Source organism: Trichoderma atroviride, chromosome 4 (assembly GCF_020647795.1).
Source record: "Trichoderma atroviride chromosome 4, complete sequence".
Lineage (NCBI taxonomy): Eukaryota > Fungi > Ascomycota > Sordariomycetes > Hypocreales > Hypocreaceae > Trichoderma > Trichoderma atroviride.
Window position 1 is genome coordinate 5,156,052 of NC_089403.1, and position 18,364 is coordinate 5,174,415.

General features: G+C 44.4%; 6 protein-coding genes across 6 annotated transcripts; 3 read left to right on the forward strand and 3 right to left on the reverse strand.

Annotated features, from left to right (window-relative positions):
• Positions 1-21: 21 nt before the first annotated feature.
• TrAtP1_009116 (uncharacterized protein) lies at positions 22-1,527 on the reverse strand. The gene is made up of 5 exons (XM_066114164.1): positions 1,123-1,527; positions 848-1,066; positions 567-748; positions 443-497; positions 22-389 (listed from the first exon to the last, which is right to left on the reverse strand). Exons 1-5 carry the CDS (start codon positions 1,369-1,371, stop codon positions 174-176), a joined length of 921 nt encoding a protein of 306 aa, XP_065970258.1. The 5' UTR covers positions 1,372-1,527; the 3' UTR covers positions 22-173.
• A 2,027-nt stretch (positions 1,528-3,554) lies between these two features.
• Positions 3,555-4,262, forward strand: TrAtP1_009117 (uncharacterized protein; the record flags this gene model as incomplete). The annotated part of the gene is made up of 1 exon (XM_014086402.2): positions 3,555-4,262. Exon 1 carries the CDS (start codon positions 3,687-3,689, stop codon positions 4,260-4,262), a length of 576 nt encoding a protein of 191 aa, XP_013941877.2. The 5' UTR covers positions 3,555-3,686.
• Positions 4,263-8,043: 3,781 nt separating this feature from the next.
• On the forward strand, positions 8,044-10,758 carry TrAtP1_009118 (uncharacterized protein; the record flags this gene model as incomplete). Its single annotated transcript, XM_014087250.2, has 4 exons — positions 8,044-8,366; positions 8,418-9,204; positions 9,274-10,663; positions 10,739-10,758. 4 exons carry the CDS (start codon positions 8,044-8,046, stop codon positions 10,756-10,758), a joined length of 2,520 nt encoding a protein of 839 aa, XP_013942725.1.
• A 763-nt stretch (positions 10,759-11,521) lies between these two features.
• TrAtP1_009119 (uncharacterized protein) lies at positions 11,522-12,496 on the reverse strand (the record flags this gene model as incomplete). Its single annotated transcript, XM_014086410.1, has 4 exons — positions 11,522-11,662; positions 11,716-11,940; positions 11,998-12,254; positions 12,328-12,496. 4 exons carry the CDS (start codon positions 12,494-12,496, stop codon positions 11,522-11,524), a joined length of 792 nt encoding a protein of 263 aa, XP_013941885.1.
• A 2,044-nt stretch (positions 12,497-14,540) lies between these two features.
• Positions 14,541-15,761, reverse strand: TrAtP1_009120 (putative secondary metabolism biosynthetic enzyme; the record flags this gene model as incomplete). Its single annotated transcript, XM_066114165.1, has 4 exons — positions 14,541-14,585; positions 14,636-15,079; positions 15,139-15,531; positions 15,669-15,761. 4 exons carry the CDS (start codon positions 15,759-15,761, stop codon positions 14,541-14,543), a joined length of 975 nt encoding a protein of 324 aa, XP_065970259.1.
• A 1,502-nt stretch (positions 15,762-17,263) lies between these two features.
• Positions 17,264-18,133, forward strand: TrAtP1_009121 (uncharacterized protein; the record flags this gene model as incomplete). The annotated part of the gene is made up of 3 exons (XM_014087252.2): positions 17,264-17,514; positions 17,563-17,738; positions 17,808-18,133. 3 exons carry the CDS (start codon positions 17,264-17,266, stop codon positions 18,131-18,133), a joined length of 753 nt encoding a protein of 250 aa, XP_013942727.2.
• Positions 18,134-18,364: the final 231 nt, after the last annotated feature.

Sequence of the window (18,364 nt, forward strand, 5' to 3'; positions counted from 1 at the left end):
CATCAACTTTGCAGTGAGAACCTTGAGAGCGTCTGCTGATCTATTTAAGCTATATGGATACATCACAATTGCTGCCGACGATCCGATCTATCGTGGCATCTATTACGGAGTATTATTTTGTATCCAAGATGCATCTCCGTAACTACCTAACAGAGACTGTGCTACTAGACAAATTAGCCTCGCCCAGCGCGCTGTGCCGTCCATAAACTTCTAGACCGCAGCCCTTGACCCGCCGTGAATTCAGTCCAGCATGACTGCCACTGATTGCTCATATAATTATCTGTAGGGTCTACACCTGGAAGATCAGGACAGGTATCTCTGCCTGCTGGGCAGTCTAGATCTGGTCCATTACTGGTCAATACAAGCAGATGCACAGGTGTGTCATCGACCTAGTGAGGCTGGTGTTATTACTTTTATCTGACATTCGGATAGCTAAACTTACAAAGTCATTGTCTCCATTCTGGCAAGTGTAGGGATAAGTACCATGCTCAATATAACTAATGTTAATTAGCAAGGAATAACATAATCGGCGTCATGTGATAGTGTCAAGCTGTGGGAAAACATACGTATGGAATAAACCAAACCAGTGGCCTACTTCATGACAAGCAAGACGGCCCGTGGTGTACCTTTCTGGATCTGTCTCAAAATGTGGACCAATACCGCCTGGAAGAGTATTGGCTTGTATAACCACGCCGTCCTGCAAGAAATCATCGGAGCCGTCGTAGTAGTCGCCAGGCGGTGTGCCGATCTGTAAGGTTGATACTCGTTAGCCAGCGTTATGCACATTGTGCTGCTTCCATCTGGATTGCAAACTGCCCAGATATTTTCCAGTTGGTAAGTAACGTACACCTAAAAGTCCGGATCCTTCTGTAAGTAGAGTGGTATAGAGATTCAAAGTGCCGTAGCCACCTTGGCGCAAAGCTCTCTTCATGTCAGGCCAGCCATCAAGGTTCGAGTTCGACCAAGTCGCATTCTGCGTATAGGTCGCGTTGACCAAGTTGAAGGAGAACCCATGTGGTTCCCAAGCATCGTTGAGCACCGTAATCTGGGCGTCGAGTTGGTTTCTCTGTTTGTTAAAGCATTAGCGTGCTTTCTGCATCGTCTGAGGCAGCATTTAATTACAGGTATATAGCCCCCTTCTTCAGTCTCATTGACGTAAACCACATGAAACCAAGTCGGTATGGTGACGAGATCTGTGCTTCGTACATCTAACGTCGTTGTTCTCTCCTTTGCGTACATTGCCTGGGCTCTAGCAATTTCACCCTCGGATGGTGGTGGGTTGCCGCAGCCAGTAGCAGGTATAATTGCCTTTGCTGATGAACTCATCGCTAGACAACATAAGGAAAATGGCAACAGTACGGAGTGCATCATGGCTGCTGTTGTAACAAACAGTAATGTCAAGCTTGTCGGAGTGAATCACAACAGGCGAAGGCGATAAATCCAGGGTTGTTAGTTAATTGTGTTGTTCAAAGACTGAGATTAACCTTTTATAGATCTTCACTGAGTATACGATCGCCCAAAGAAAGCCTCCAATTGAAGTAGTCCAATACGCCAGTATACGAAGCACTAGACTAGGGGGAAAAGGGGCAATGCTTAAATACGAGTGTAGTGCATCCACTTACAGATCAGGGATCTTATTTATAGAGGTTGAATACCGTGACATGATCTGGGAATGTCCGAGTTACAGTCGGGGTCCAAAAGTCTCAGGCCACCCTTGCAAGAAATACTAGTCATTAGACATCGAGTCCAAAGCAAGCGCACCAATAACTAAGTAGTTTCCTAAACGCTTTTATAGATCTTGAATCCTACTAATAACTACGGATTATCGGTAATGGCAGATATTGGTAGCTTCAAATTATGCGAACGCGCCCCGTCATTTGCAAAATGTTTAGTTTAATCGAGCATAATTAGGTAGTCCTCGTAGGGACAGAAAAACGAAAAACCTGATTTGAAGATGCTGCAAGCGAAGATGTCTCGCTAGGCTATCAATACGCCATGACTTTTGCCACTGACTCTGTCCTGGGTTTTCATCCGCCCACCTGCAGAAATGACAGAATAATTGTGATCGTTTAGACTGCGGTACTGTTTCCACTGTTCAACCCGTTTGCTTTTGCTCCTCCGCGGCGGAAACCGTCCGAGAAACTGAAGCCACTATACCACGGCTGCTTGTCGTTCGGCGGCGGCAGGGACTCTCTCTACGCTTGCAGAACAGCGATATTGCTGTAACAAGCTTCATGTACAATGGATGAAGTTCTTTTCTATTTTTAATTTCTGCAGCATAGAAGAATAACTGTGCCACCCGGAATTCTTGATGCCGTTGAGCTGCCGATCAATCTCCTCGGCGTGGACTGAGCTGTGAAACTCTCGAATAGCACGCTCAAGACGTTGCGTCCTTAGTTTACTACTTGGTCTTTTCGCTTTCTTCATGTAACGGTCGTATTGCATCGCAAAAAGTTTCCCTCGGCAGTTGTCCTTGTGGAATCGGGTCCGCCTTCGGCGGCACCTTACAAGTTGCGGGACCTTGTTGACCTCGTGTTTCGCTTATCTATAAGGGTCGTTGGAGCGTCACCATGGCGGAGGAGCTGGCCGGTTAGATGGATCAGGTCGTGTTGAGATACGCTCCCGAAACAGATAGACTGGCAATCTACATCGTTGAATTTGAACATATAATATTGAACATAACCGCTTGAGTCGCCTTGTCGGTGCCCCATAATCTTGTTTCGCTCCTCCAGGGTAAGAGCTTCTATCTCGACGGAATATTCATAGCGCTGCCTAATAAGAACGTACCATTCAGCTTCTTGCCCGACCCTCGGCGTAATTCATACCATTCGAGGGCCTTTGCTAACCCTATCGACCTAGCCGAATGAGGTGACAACATTTCTTCAAGTATACAAGGGCCTCATCCAAGGCCACTCCTATCCTTGCTCAGACTCCTTTACATTGCAGAAGACTAGGCGCTTACGCTACTCTTCAAGCCAGTAGAGACAAAGACAATCACTACCTACCGGGACAATAAGCTTATAGATATCTTTAGGGCCTGCGAAATTATTTAAGAACGCCCGGTCCGCAAAGGCCATTGCAATTCTAGAGATCAACGGATCATATAGCAGCATATTGTCTTCGCGAAATGCGAAATGCTTTAGATTAGACTTACTTCCCGATTATTTAATACACTCCAGATTTACTCTTAAAATAATACGCGGCTTTGAGAAATCGGCAAGGCGCGGAAAGATCTGGATTTGCAAATGTTTATAATATAAATGTCTTATAAGGGCACCTTATTCTTTTATTCTACGTGAAATTGTTTTATAACTTAATGAAAAGTAGCGCTGCTGTATTATCAACAGGGTATACCTTAAAGTGCTATAGCGCTTTGGTTTAACGTGATAGCGCAGGATTTATTCCTGTTTTTTTTTTCTAATAGTCCTAGTTGTGTATTGAAGTCTAGAGCAAGTCGGGTTCGGGTTCGGAGTCGGAGTCGGAATGGATACTCACTGGTTACTTATTGAAGTATTCCTTATCCACTTGTTTCATGACAATCGAAAGGCTAGACAGCAAAGTGGCATTGCATCCAGGAAGTTGGACGCAAAAATGTATATAAACCTGTGTTTCTCAGCACAGATAGAAAGTATTTCAATTGTTTAAACCATATAATCACTATTCGTTCTTATTCTCAGCCAATAGCAATGGCGCAAATGTCGGATATTATCCTTACACTGAAAAAGAGCGTCATTCGAAGGTATCGTGCATCAGATGCCGACGCAATTGTTCGCGGCGCAAATACACATCTCGTCTCTCAATACATGTCAGATGCATTTCCGAGCCCATACACGCTTGAAAGCGCTGAAAGATGGATCAAAATCGCCAGCGAAGAAGGAGCCCTTGAGTTCGCAATTTGCACTCTCGACAGTAACGCTGTTATTGGCAGTTGCGGATTTCAGCATCTGAAGGGCGTGGAATCAAGAACAAAACTTCTTGGATACTGGTTGTCGCCAGATTATTGGGGTCAAGGAATCATGACGGAAGCCATCGCCGAATTAAGTCGTTGGGTATTCGAGCAGGCCCCTACACTACTAAGACTGCACGCCAGCGTTATCGAAGAAAATGAAGGAAGCATGAAAGTCTTGAAGCGAGTGGGTTATCAGTATGAGGGCACCAAACGTATGGCAGTTTATAAAGATGGGAAGATAAGCAATATTGCCATGTTTGGATTCACCAGAGACGATTACACCAAGATGGCTGGGAAGGAGAACAAAAACTGATAACTGACAGGATAAAAGAGACGCTTCACTGCGTCATAGAGGATATCCCAAAGGTGTATTGCTACAGTTGGGCTCATTTAAAGAGATATTCGTGATTTATAGTATAAGATAGTATATAGACTCGGAACAAGGGCTTAATGGTCAAAAGTGCAATCGCTGAATAGTTGATCATTGAAATTGCTTATTGAATACAACTATAAACAAGTGGTCTACCATTTAGACGATATGTGTGTGGCACGAATAATGATGTTGATTGAGTGAATCTCGAAGTACGATAGCCAATATATATACGTCTTAAACCTTTATTCAAGCCAATTGAACGTATCAATCTCGTTCAAATCGTAGGGATGGACGGTATGAGAAGACGATCGCCGGGATGTCGTGCCTTGAACTATGCCAGTAGCTGTATGAGGTGAAATATTGAGTACTTGGTCCAAAACTCGCATGATCAGACTGCTCGCCTTGGAACATCGACTCGTACAAGGCACCCGGAGCATCAGCCATTCCGTAAAAGCGTTGAGTAAGCTTAATTGTTGAATAATAGCTGAGGTGGGAGTTGACGATATAGATGAGCCTTGATCGTGCGCTAGAAGAAGGGTTTTGCATAAAGTGACAGCAGCTGGAATGGCGTAGCCTGTGATAAACCACTCGTAGTCTCCCTCCATACCCACGAGGCAATCATTCCGCGTCCAGAAGGCGACTGTAACTGATATGATATCCAAACAAACATTGATTAGATTCTGAGCAGCCTTGGGTTGCATATGGGTCAATAATCTTTCAATGAGGAAGACATTTTGCAGATGCTCTAGTCGAATGAAGAGTTTAGTGTATAAAACACGAGGATCCGGCGATTTGGACTTCTCATCGCCATCAGATAACTGAAGCCAGCTAGGAAGTTGACTATAAATATGGACTTGCTTCAGCTTTAATTCGCTGCATTTGGAACGACGTCAGCCTTAAGATACCAGGGTTAATCTGCAAGTGTACTTACATCAAATCAGGCAGGATTTTCCGTTTATTATTTAAGGCAATAATGAGGATTTCTTCTCGCAGGTGCGCTATCAAGCTTCTTGCCCGAAGAGTAGTTGTACAATAAATTTCACCACTAATATTCCAGCCATAGTTATCAATTTCTAGTGAAACAAGATCTGCAGTTCGAGCAGGCTTCCTTTGCAACATAATGGTATCGCAGATATCCAGTGGCAAAGCCGTAGAACAGTATTGCGAGGTGAGAAGAGGAATTTTGCCTGAAAAGATCGCAGCAGATTTATCAAGAATATATATTGCAGTGAAAAGACGGCGCTCAGATTGTTTTTTCGAATGACAGTCCTGTAGTGAAGAGTCAGGCATAGCATGAAGTCGTAAAGAACATGCCATAGACACCGTTTCTGAGTGAAGTTTCCAAAAGTTGGCATCTAAAATGATCTCATTAGCATTGTTGGCTCTATCAAGACAGCAATAAGGAGTTCTCACTATCAGGCCCATTCATAATAGACGAAACGATGCTTGTCCGGTATGAGAGGTAAAGAAGAAATAGATTGCTGGCTTTGGCCAAACGACAGAATCTGATACAGGTTACCATGATGTCGAAAAACTTGGCCACTAGTACTCTGGGTCGATATTGACTGATGTGCACTTTGTTATGAAGGGCGAATATAGCCCAGCTGCTGAAGAGTAGCCCGATTATCTCCCATCTTATCCTGGTGCCGGAGAATGACGTGTACCAGTCTTCTGATAGATAATCCTGGTCATTGGATAGTGCTTCTGCAGTATTTGAAAAGATGGTGAGTGCCAGTTCAGTTAAATGCTCTCTTTGCTGGTCTTGCCGGAATGCAGAAGGATAAGTACGTCTTAGTTCGGTTAAAGTCTGCGTCGTAGAGAACGGAAGCCACCCATTGAACACATTGATGTGAGATTTACCAAGTATATGCTCGGCCTCGAGACTTGGCAAGCAAGATAGGGCATCCAAAGCGGCTTGTAAGTCGTTGATGTCTACACCTAGTAAAAGCCTTTTCTCATCGGCTAGTGAGCTGGGGTTTGGCGGCACAATTTCGTAGTGACTGAGAACGTTGCTCTCATTCAGAGAATTTAGGGTCGGCATATTAGGTGTCAGTTCGATAGCTTCAAATACACGGCTTGATGGTAAAGAATCTGTCGTGGAATCATCTTGCGGGTATATGGAATGAGCGTTGCCAGAATCGTCGGAAGGGTGGCCGGAGCCCTGTGCCTGCTGGGGGCTCGCTGCAATATATCTGCAAGGCCGCTTCACCCGACTTCGCTGGCAGCGTAGACATGCTGGAAGAGAGCGATCACATGCATACTTTCGTTTCTGGCAGGGCTCACAAGCAGCTAAACGGCCATTTTTAGTTCGTGGGAAAGGAGTGTTGGGTGTTGTTTCATGCGGTCGATCCATTATGAGATGGAGGTTGAGTTTCGCTACGCCCTTGGAGAGTGGGCGATTTTAATTTTGTTTTACTGGACAATACGTGTACGCAGTGGCACGTGATAGCGCTACTGTTAACCACAGCGCATAGAAACACAATGCACAACGATGTGAAGATAAGAGAACGAAACGAGGTAAGCTTACATTTGAAGATATCGAGAACTATTCGTTTTTTATATTAAAATACCTAAGAATCGTTGCACATTGTTCAAAGGGTAAAGTAGAGCATTAACGATATTTACGAGGTAACTCCAGAAACCTTGATTTAGCTTTTTGGCGGGGCTTGATCCGCTACGGCAATTGCCTTGGAACGTTGGACATAGAAAGCCAGAAGAAGAGACATAGAACAACCATGGGAACTCAGCACAGCTTGAAAATATCTCGTAAGTAGAGCTATTGATCTAACGAGAAATTATATTCCAAGACATAACCCAAACAGGAGACTTCACTTCAAGGCGCAACTCAAAGAGGGGCACGGATGATGGCGGGAAGTCAGCATAGCCTGACGAAGCACCAGACGTATCAAGAGAAGCGTTAATGCAAGAGATAGATATGGTGCGAGAAACAAAGCAAGACATGCATTTCGAACTCGTGCTAGACTGCTTGTTCCCGAAACAAGACGAGTTTATGAGCAATCACGCTGCATTTCTGTGCCAACACGTGTCTTTTGGGTGAGGACCATGACGCCGGAGGACATTCTCGACCGTATTGAGAACAGTGGGATTAAAGCAAAGTTAACAGCTCTATGGAAAGATATTGATGGCGTATACCAGGTCACTATTGCCAAGAGAAAAGAAGGGTGCAATCTATCAGGCCACCGGCTGATTTAGGTACGTTTGTTCTAGGATTAATTTTAAAAACTATCTAGACAATTGAGTAAAGAAGACGTTAGTCCACCTATCAAATAACACAAAAGGTTTATCATGACCCAAAAGAAGCAAAACGCATCTCTATATGTAGATGCAGTCAATTGCAGTTAACAGCCTAATATACCCCTACGATTCTCACGTAATTGGTGCGCATGGAACCTCACAACAAAGGTCCACAATTCGGATATAACTCAATTATCCTCGATATTAACCTCTAACTTCTTCCCATCACCAACATATCCAACTGGCGCATTTAAATTCTAGCCTATAAGGATATATAGGATCTCGCTATGTTAAGCATATATTAGGCAATAGATGTCTACAGTTTAGATATACATACGGTGTTTAGATTGCGCCGAACATTGGCATATAAGAGCCACTCTTTTCCACCGATTAGAAATGACTACTACATTGACTTTCAACTGTGTCCACTGGCCGCTTTACACTGCGGTCATTGTATTCTTTTGCCATGAAGTACGCTTCTGCGCTTGCGCTCCTCCTCGGAGCTGCTATACCTGTACAGGCCGCATTTACGTGGAAGAATGTCAAATTTGGTGGCGGTGGTGGCTTCATTCCTGGAATCATCTTTCACCCCAAAACGAAAGGCGTAGCTTATGCCCGAGCAGATATCGGTGGTCTCTATCGTCTGAATTCTGATGATTCCTGGACCGCCATTACGGATGGCATTGCTACTGATGCCGGCTGGCACAATTGGGGCATCGACGCCGTGGCTCTTGATCCCCAGAATGATGAAAAGATATATGCTGCAGTTGGCATGTATACTAATAGTTGGTTCGTAAAATCCACTTAGGTCTAGCTTTGATAACTCTAACACATCTATAGGGATCCCAACAATGGTGCTATTATTAGGTCGTCAGACCGTGGTGCAACCTGGACTTTCAGCAACCTAACTTTTAAAGTCGGAGGCAACATGCCTGGACGTGGTAATGGAGAGCGCCTGGCTGTTGATCCAGCCAACTCTAATATCATATATTTCGGGGCTCGGTCCGGGAATGGTCTGTGGAAATCTACAGATGGTGGTGTCACCTTTTCAAAGGTAGCATCATTTACAGACACGGGTCCATTTGTACCAGACCCGAGTGATACTACTGGCTATAATAGCGACAAGCAAGGACTGCTATGGGTAACATTTGACTCAACGAGCGGTACTACTGGTGGCGCAACGTCGCGGATATTTGTTGGTACTGCTGATAATATCACTGCTTCGGTATACGTGAGCACAAATGCCGGCTCTACGTGGAGTGCTGTCCCCGGACAACCAGGAAGATACTTTCCCCACAAAGCCAAACTGCAGCCAGCAGAAAAAGCATTGTATCTGACCTATTCCGATGGCACGGGACCATATGACGGCACATCTGGGTCGGTATGGAGATACGACATCACGGCTGGGACTTGGAAAGACATAACTCCCGTCAGCGGATCTGATCTCTACTTTGGCTTCGGCGGTCTCGGCCTTGATTTGCAAAAACCAGGAACGCTTGTCGTGGCTTCACTTAACTCTTGGTGGCCAGATGCCCAGCTATTCCGTTCCACTGATTCAGGCACGACTTGGAGTCCTCTATGGGCATGGGCCAGCTATCCTGACATGACGTATTATTACAGCATCTCGGTAAGCCAAATTGATGATATATCTTATTGTTACTCTTGTTGTTACCATTAACCACTGACGGATGTAAAGACTCCTCTAGCGCCATGGATTAAAAATGATTTCATCGATGTAACCAGCGAAACACCCCCTGGGTCACTCATCAAGCGTCTTGGCTGGATGATCGAGTCACTTGAAATCGATCCCCTGGACAGCAACCACTGGCTCTATGGTACTGGCATGACAATCTTCGGTGGCCATGACTTGACTAAGTGGGATACTATTCACAACGTGACAATACAGTCGCTCGCAGATGGCATCGAAGAAACTTCTGTTCAAGGCCTGGCCTCGGCGCCTGGTGGGAGCGAGCTGTTGGCAGCGGTTGGAGACGACAATGGCTACACTTTTACAAGCGCAAATAGCCTTGGTACTTCTCCGCAGAATGTCTGGTCGACTCCAACATGGGCGACCTCGTCAAGCGTTGACTTCGCGGGTAACTCCGTCAAGAATGTTGTCCGAGTCGGCAACACTGCTGGCACTCAACAGGTCGCGATTTCATCGGATGGCGGTGTCACATGGAACATTGACTACGGCGCTGACACAAACATGAATGGAGGCACTGTAGCCTATTCAGCCAACGCCGATACAATCTTGTGGTCGACAGGGTCAACAGGTGTGCAGCGATCTCAATACCAGGGCAGCTTCACGTCAGTCTCCAGCTTGCCCGCAACCGCTGTGATTGCTGCAGACAAGAAGACAAACAGTCTCTTCTACGCTGGATACGCATCAACATTCTACGTTAGCAATAACACCGGTAGTAGCTTTACAGCTGGGCCGAAGTTGGGTAGCACAACCTCTGTTCGGGACATCATCGCCCACCCAACAACCGCAGGCACTCTATATGTTTCCACTGATGCTGGCATCTTCCGTTCGACTGACTCGGGCACGACATTCACTCAGGTGTCCACAGCTCTTACTAACACCTACCAGATCGCTCTTGGTCTCGGATCTGGATCGAACTGGAACCTGTATGCCTTCGGCACCGGTTCAGCTGGCAACCGCCTTTATGCCAGTGCAGATAACGGCGCAACTTGGACGGACATCCAAGGCAGTGCCCAGGGCTTCGGCGCCATTGACGGTGCAAAGTTAGCGGGCAGTGGCAGCGTCGCTGGGCAAGTTTATGTCGGTACAAATGGCCGTGGCGTCTTCTATGCTCAGGGCACAGTTAGCGGTGGCACAGGTGGAAGCTCCTCCTCCTCAACCAAGGCCAGCAGCACTACCATCGCCAGAAGCAGCACCACACTGACATCTTCGAATGTATCAACTACCCGGACGTCGACTGTAACCTCGTCGACTCGAACCACCTCATCTTCTAGCCCTACGGGATCAGGGCTTGCACAGCATTATGCTCAGTGTGGTGGCGTTGGCTGGACAGGCCCGACGCAGTGTGTATCACCATACACTTGCCAAGCGCAAAATGATTGTAAGCAAACATCTCAACCTCTTCTGCGCCCTTATACTATTCTCATAGAAGAGATTACTAATTTGACGTGCATAGACTACTCCCAATGCGTCTAAACAAAATGAGTTGACATCCTTCTTGTGATACTAGAGACAATTGATCTTAGTGTTCAGCGCGAACAATGCTATTATATACCAATACTTAACCTTTGACGCGCGAGTAGCGTAACTGCAAAGGTATAAATGATCCCTGCAGTGTATAGAATTCTCATTCGCTCGAGTAAATGTCCGAAACGCCTCAGCGTGATCCGTTTCGCGGCTGTAAAGTATCCCAGCAACTTCCTGTTCCGGAAGGTACTCGGCTAGTTGTACGAGCTATTTATATAGAAGCAACATCGCTCGTAATTGTAAAGGATCATTTCTGGGGTGACAGATAAGCGAGGAGGTATCTCATCTAAATGTCACTTGGGCAACAGTAATGGCCAAAAGTGAAAGTATGCGTAGTTGACCAATATGATTCTTTTGTTATTCTTGGAAACTGCTAGCTAAGCTTTCATTGCATATTGTATAGCATAATACCTCGATATATCTTAAACATCTTGCTTCATCATAGCATTACATGCTACTTAGCTTTTGGGATTATATTACTTTGAATTTGACATATGGCGGTGGGAGTGCCATAAGGCTAGCCTTTTGATCTGATATCGCAAAACTCGTACACTGTTATGGATACATCACGCAGCGCGCGAATGTTCAATGATTGACTATATATCTGCATATATGTGCTTTATGTATACTAAGGCTTTGGATATGTACAAAAAATATATACATGTGATTTATGTACACTCAAGGCTTGCAATTTATACCTTGAACATGGAACTTAACATTGGTTGAACTTGCTGTCAGAGTAGAGCCAGCCAGTCATCCGATTGGCAATATCATTGACATATGACGCCGTGGCACCCTCGCCATCGTTCAAATTTCCGCTGTTAACTGAGCCCGAGTTGTAGCAGCGAGCAGCCTAATTATTAATGGTCAGTATCTGTATGGCTCGAGTTTCAGTAAATAACTCACTTCATAGATGTTTCCATATTGGTTTATGCACTGAACAAGGCCATCGCCAAGGGAAGTTCCCTGGGTTCCATCGATGACCATTTGAGTAATGCTAGACTGCTGAGATGAATCGCTGGCTGAATTTCCCACAAATGTTGCTCCGCCGTCAGACTGCATCAAGCCGGGGTTATCTGGCTGAGAAGGATCTGGGTTGGTGCTCGGGCAAACATTGACACAGCCAATAGACTGTGGGAGAGTTAGCTGATGGAAACATATATTAATGGGATATGAAAAGAAAAGTACCTCTTGCAAAATTGTTGCGAGAATGAATCGATGGTCAACCAAAGACGTCTGGGCAACTTGCTGAATGGCATTCCAGATTAAGCCAGTCTGCTCTCCACTGTTGCCAGGTCCAAAAGCACCGGCGCCATTTGAGCAAGATCCAATTCCCAAGTTGGCACACGACTGCGCCATGGCAGTCTTGGAGTTGTTCCACATCGCATCAAACTCGATCCATTCGGAGACGGGAGGGAAGCTTTGCCAGCCGCCATAGTAACACCCTATGAATTATTAGCATTCTTGCATTCGAGAGACTAAATGTGATAGAATATGAATTCTCGGGAGAAGAATTACTATAAGTGTCTGATCCGCCATTTCCAGTGCCATCAAAGATATTGGCATTGTTGTTGTTTCCTGCTCCACTGCTAAAAGCTGCCGAGCTGGTCACTTTCTGACCCGAAGGATTGGAAACAGCTAGCGCCAAGCCGGCGAAGCTCAAGGGCACAGCAAGTATAAAATGCATTTTGATACCTTTGTTTGACTTTAGACAACTATAAGATAATAATGTGAAGGTGGAGGATTGATGCATTAATTTTGAACGTGGAAATGATCAGCCTTTATATAATTCAGATTCCATAAACACTTTCACGATAGTGAACACCAAGCGGACCAACCTAAGTCAACCAAGGAAAGAGTAAATATGCTCTAAATCTGTAATTGTCTTTCTAATACTTTTCATACGATACTGCTCAGAGATGGCCGGAATAGGAAACTTAGCTGGAAGATACCTCTCGATAATTCGTCCATCATGGGATACATTTATTGGTGGGATAATAACAATTTGCCGTGTTTGCCGTATTTGGGGGAGTTTCAACCAATACTAGTATGAGAGAGCCCTAAAGTAGAAGGAGCTTGAAGCGCTTCGGCATTTCGGTCCTTTTACGGCGGACGCGGTGTCGTTATGTTTAAGATATTTAATATAAGCAGTCTATATACAGTTTATCCTCCTGCCTGAGAAGGAAACATTTCGTATAAGTATGTGTGTGGAATTGGGCTATTACTAACAAGGCGCTTGTTGATATCTAGAAGTAGGCAGTCAGCGCAAGGTGAAAAAGAGAGTTACTAACCCTAAATGTAGACATATTGTTCCAGGAATGCAACAGTAAGGGTGCAGTAATTCTTTGGCCCTGTGCAAGGCACAGCGGCTGTAATACAAGACGTATAAATATAACCACTGTGAGAGATGCATATTATAATAGAGGCTACATAAAAATTGAATTCGTTTAAGAATTTTCATATTAAATACCCAAAGCATTCAGCTTGCAGCAATCTGTAGTTTCATGATTCAGTACCTACCTATTTTAGCGGCGGAGGGTTTTTGCAATTTGCCGGCAATAACTCTGTCTTCACTATTTTCAGCCCAGCGGATTATTAATCTAATTCGTAGCTTCCTACCAAGTTGCGGAGGAAGCTGCATCTTGTCTTACAACTCTCCCATTTACATTACAGTATTTTTACTTCAGAGATTATTGATTACAATTCACTATTGGAAATCCTTTCTGTCTAAATCTCCGGCGCTAACAGTGGAATCTGATCAGCTACTGGAGAGCCGAGACTCACCAGTACAGACACATCTAGTAATGTTGCCTCCAATGCATTGCGCGCAAAATAATTAGAGCGCAAGAAGAATGACTGGACGAGTCCCAGTAATTGTTAAAATTATAGTTTTTCATCATCTAGAAATATATGGCAAGGCATATACAACTCTGATATCGTATCGTGCTCGATTTGCAAACGACTGCCCGCATTACTAACTTGTTTATCTACGGAAGAAAGCTGACGAAACAGAAAATTCTTTCAATATTGGCTTTTTCAGTCTTGCTACCCGTGAATTGGAAATCCAAGAAGGTTTACAATAAGTCCACGTATTAGGCTTCGCTTTCACATAGTGAAATCAGCAAGAAGCTCGAGTTTTGGTCAGGTTGCATCGCCCTTCATAAAATATGTGAACAGAAATCTACCAAGTTATATAGGGCTCGATTCCGAGTCAATAAGCGCTGCTGGATTATGGCCTCACATAGAGCTGCCCTTTTCATCTGTAAAAATTGCGGCTCAACTAATGTAGCGTGATATAAAGAGGACTATGGACGAATTTATGCGGAGGCAGAGGAGGAAGAGGATCTCTACGATGCACGTCTGGGTAGTCATCCTTTATCACTCTCAGTCAAGCAACCAATGGCCTGTCGACAAGAATGTAAAGACGAAGTCAAGCAAAGATGACGAAGCTGTCACACACAATTATCAAGAATTACAGATCAATATATAAAGTATGCGTTTATTTTTTTTTCTTGAGCTTTTTTGGACTTTTGGGACTTTCGAGCATTTTGGATTCTTGGACTATTTCGTAAGTCACTAGCAATTTTCGACAACTCAAAGGCAAAAAACACCATAGACGAGATGATGAGCAACATGCCCAGAAATGAGAATGATGTGAGAATAAAACTGAATTTTAAGCCTGATGCAATTGAAGATGCTAATTTACTTTAGTTTCATAAATGCTAAGCTGGTTAAGTGATTTTCACCACAACTTTGCCGACATGCTTTCTGGCTTCCTAAGAGATGCATTAGTACGTTTATCGCTCAAGACACGGTGTATACTAACCAGATATTCCAGGCCCTCTCTCAGTTCATCCAATTTGAACACCCTCTTATCCAAGACAGGCTGGATTCCATTGGCTTCTATTGCAGCCATCATCTCCTCCATCTGATCTTTAGAGCCGATGTGAATACCACGGAAAGTGCAAACATGCACCAGGGCATCCAAGATATTTGCTTTCCCAGCTTCCCCGCCAGTTAAAAGTCCAATTACAGTAATAATGCCCTCGTGTCTAACTGCCTGTACGCTGTGGGATAAAGTGTCAGTGCCGCCGACATCGATGACATGATCAAAACCTTCGTCATTGGGCGTAAAGTTTCTGGCTGTTTGTCCCCAGTGTTGGTCTTCATTATAATTAATAATATGATCAACGCCAAGGCTTTTGAGCAAGTCGTATTTCGCGGGAGAGGATGTTGTAGTGACGACTCGAGCACCTCCTGCTTTCGCAAACTGACATCCATGTTAGATATCTCTCCGGTTGAATGGTGTTATGAGCAGACTAAACAAACCTGAATGGCGAACAGGCTTACGCCGCCAGTGCCTTGAGTCAAGACCCATTCTCCTGGCTTCACGGCCTTCAACCCATAAAGTGCATTCCATGCGGTTACACCGCAATCAGAAAGCGATGCACCTTCGAGATAGGATAGATTGGATGCCAAGCGCACAAGCCAAGACTCTTCAAACACCCCATATTGCTGAAATGTGCCATCATAAGAGCCACCTATACTGCCATTGTGCAATGCAGCCACAGTCATCTGGCCGGACTGATGTCCTGGATTGAAAATGGCTGTGACTCGATCTCCTTTTTTCCACTTTGTAACTTTTGATCCAACTTCAACAACTTCGCCGGCTCCATCAGATCCGCCAACAACGGGCAAATTCAGATGGAATGGATAAGTGCCCTATGATTACGATTAGTAAGAGATGAATATTTGTAAACTCATTTCATTTTGAAACTTGCCTTTGGCTTCGGGATCAGATGATCACGGTAGTTCAACGAGGCCGCGTGTAGTTTGACCAAAACTCCGTGTTCACCCACTGCGGGGACTGGTCCATCGGTAAAGTTATACTCATCCAGGCCTCTCCCCTGTCCCATGATAACCCATTTCTTCTGTGTTGTAGGAAGAGTCATGGTAGTCCTGTTGGATAGAATAGCCAAAAATAGTGGGAAAGGTTGTAATGAATGGATGTAAACTGTACTTGATGCTTTATTGTTTTATCGACAGCTCAAGTGGCCTAAGCCCACGCTTTTATAGTCAAATATGTGGTGATATGCCCACAGGTAAGTTCATCATTACCATTTTTCTTATGACCCTAAATTACGACATGATACATGTCTTGCTGCATGCTTGATAAACAACACAGTGCGACGTAACACTAGCTGCATTTTGATGATATTGAAGTCCAATGGGATGCTTTTACTAAGCATTATTTGCTAAGCATACCGAATCAGGGTCGGGCAGGGAGCACACTTTTCGATTGATACCCGCATGGATCGACTTGTTGCAACGAAGTGTTTTCTGCTGTAACTAATTTTAGTCCCTAGAACTGCATATATCGAATCAAGTATTCCACGTTCTTCGCTTTCATAGTTATAGATGATATATTTTACCACATTCCTGGCTGACCTCGAAATAAGTCTAAATGTCTATAACCTGCATTTTCTTTTTTTCGAGCTCACATGTATATCTGTTCAAAGCCGTCTTCTGTTTGCAAACTGGCAGGAGGCATATCCGTTTTGAGGTTTTGTTTCATAGGATCTAATGTCCTAGATAGGAAATTTTCTCAGTAGCGAATTAGCTAGTTAAGGGCTAGTCTGGGGCGGTCTTTACAGGGCAGTGGTTGCGTAATTGTAACGATGGGTGCTATCAAACAAGAAATCCATTACAAAGACATTCCAAATCATATCGCGCTCAACGCCCTGGATTGACACCAAATGCGTTGTACTGCGTGATACACAGTTCATATACTGTGCGCTGCAAGAGCGGCCTCGCACTCTAGGCCCTCATGTATGGCTAAAACTGCCTCATCCATTTGAGTAACGTGTACCGAGTGCGGGTGAGAAAAGCAAAGCTTGTATACGAAGAATGGTTATTAATAAACAGCGATATGATACTTTGGCTGCACAGCCATAAAGGTCGAGCTTAGCATGCCGATAGACTGAGTGTATCTAGCTAGGAATGCTGCAATTCGCGCGAGATATACTAGACAGTAGCGGGATGCAAGCACTTGAGACCTTAATATTACGTGAAATCGCTAATTGATTACTTCCTACAAATTACTGTATTCGGCATTTGTAGCTAAGAAAAGAGCATTGGATTTAGCTTTTTGGAACTGGAAACATAATATCCGTAAAGCTAAGCAACAATAAAACACTTCTGCTTGCCAGTAAGAATTAGATCAGCGCTAATAAATTAACAAACAGCTCAAAGATAGTGAGTGCTTCTTTGAGTTCCAGCCACTGAACCTAGATATGGCTGTTGCTAACGCTTTGATGCCATACAACTATTGCTTATCCTTAAAAAAAGTTGTTTTTATACCATCTATAAGGTCAACAGGTCGCTATTCAGTCTTTTGCACGTCTTCTCAGTCGAAACGTAGCAGCCTTTGGACACATTACTTTATATTTTCAGAATGTCGGGACAAGGCTATCTCGACAACACTGCCTTGCACGCGCAGGCAAAATGGCGATCGGCCCTCCTTACATACCCGGGGAATCTGAAGGAAGCTCTACGAGAAGCGCAAAAAGATGCCAAGAAAACTATGTATGGCATTGCTCAAGGTATCCCTAGCTCTTTTTTAACCAAGGTATACGCTTCTGTGAGGCCAGATTTTGTTTGGATTGATGTTGAGCATGGAATGTTCGATCGGATAGTCCTTCATGAGTATGAGCACTCCTATCTATGATACGAAGTAAAAGCTAACTCAAACAGCGCTATCCATGCAGCTCAACATCATTCGGAAGGCAAAACAATGGCCTTGGTTAGGATTCCCAAGGAAGACGAGTGGGTTTTGACTACAGCTCTTGACGCCGGTGCAGCTGGCATTATTATTCCTCACAGTGAAAGCAAAGAAGAGGTTGAGGAGTTTATGAAGAAAATTTATTACCGTAAGTGTCTATACAACGAACACAGGATAACTGAGAGCCACGCCAGCTTACCTCATCTGAATTTATAAGCTCCTCTTGGCAATCGCTCATTTAGTCCATGGGTTTTTACTCCTGGCATCTCAGATGCTTCGTTATATCCAGATGATGCGTTCAACATGAAAACAGCAAACAACCATATCGCTGTAATACCCCAGATAGAGAGCGTCAAAGGAATTGCAAATGTCGAAGAGATTGCTTCGATACCTGGTGTCTCGGCACTCATGTTTGGACCTGGAGATTTCATGGCAGATGCAGGAGTGCCACTATCTCTAGGCGAGCCTCATCCTACCCTCGTTTCTGCAATGGAGAGTATGTCAAAAGCAAACAAAAAATTCGACAAGCCACTCTGGGGGTAAGTAAATGTCTGGGAAGAGAAGCGCTCAGAAAGATGTTAACTCTGCCTAGTGCTGCTAGGAGCCTCGACATGGTTCCACAAATGATAGAATCAGGCTATCGTGCCATTATGTTTCTAGATGTATGGTCAATTGCCAATATGGTGAAATCTACAATTGAGAAAGCAAAGGGGTCAGTTGCGATTTAGATGACTTTAAAATAAATACTGATGTTAATCTTCATGTATGAAACTC

Coding starts and splice junctions, on each gene's coding strand:
- TrAtP1_009116 (XM_066114164.1), bottom strand. CDS start 1,371: ATGATGCACTCCGTACTGTTGCCATTTTCCTTATGTTGTCTAGCGATG. Junction 749..847: donor AAGGATCCGGACTTTTAGGT/GTACGTTACTTA, acceptor TCAACCTTACAG/ATCGGCACACCGCCTGGCGA. Junction 390..442: donor AGAATGGAGACAATGACTTT/GTAAGTTTAGCT, acceptor CAGCCTCACTAG/GTCGATGACACACCTGTGCA.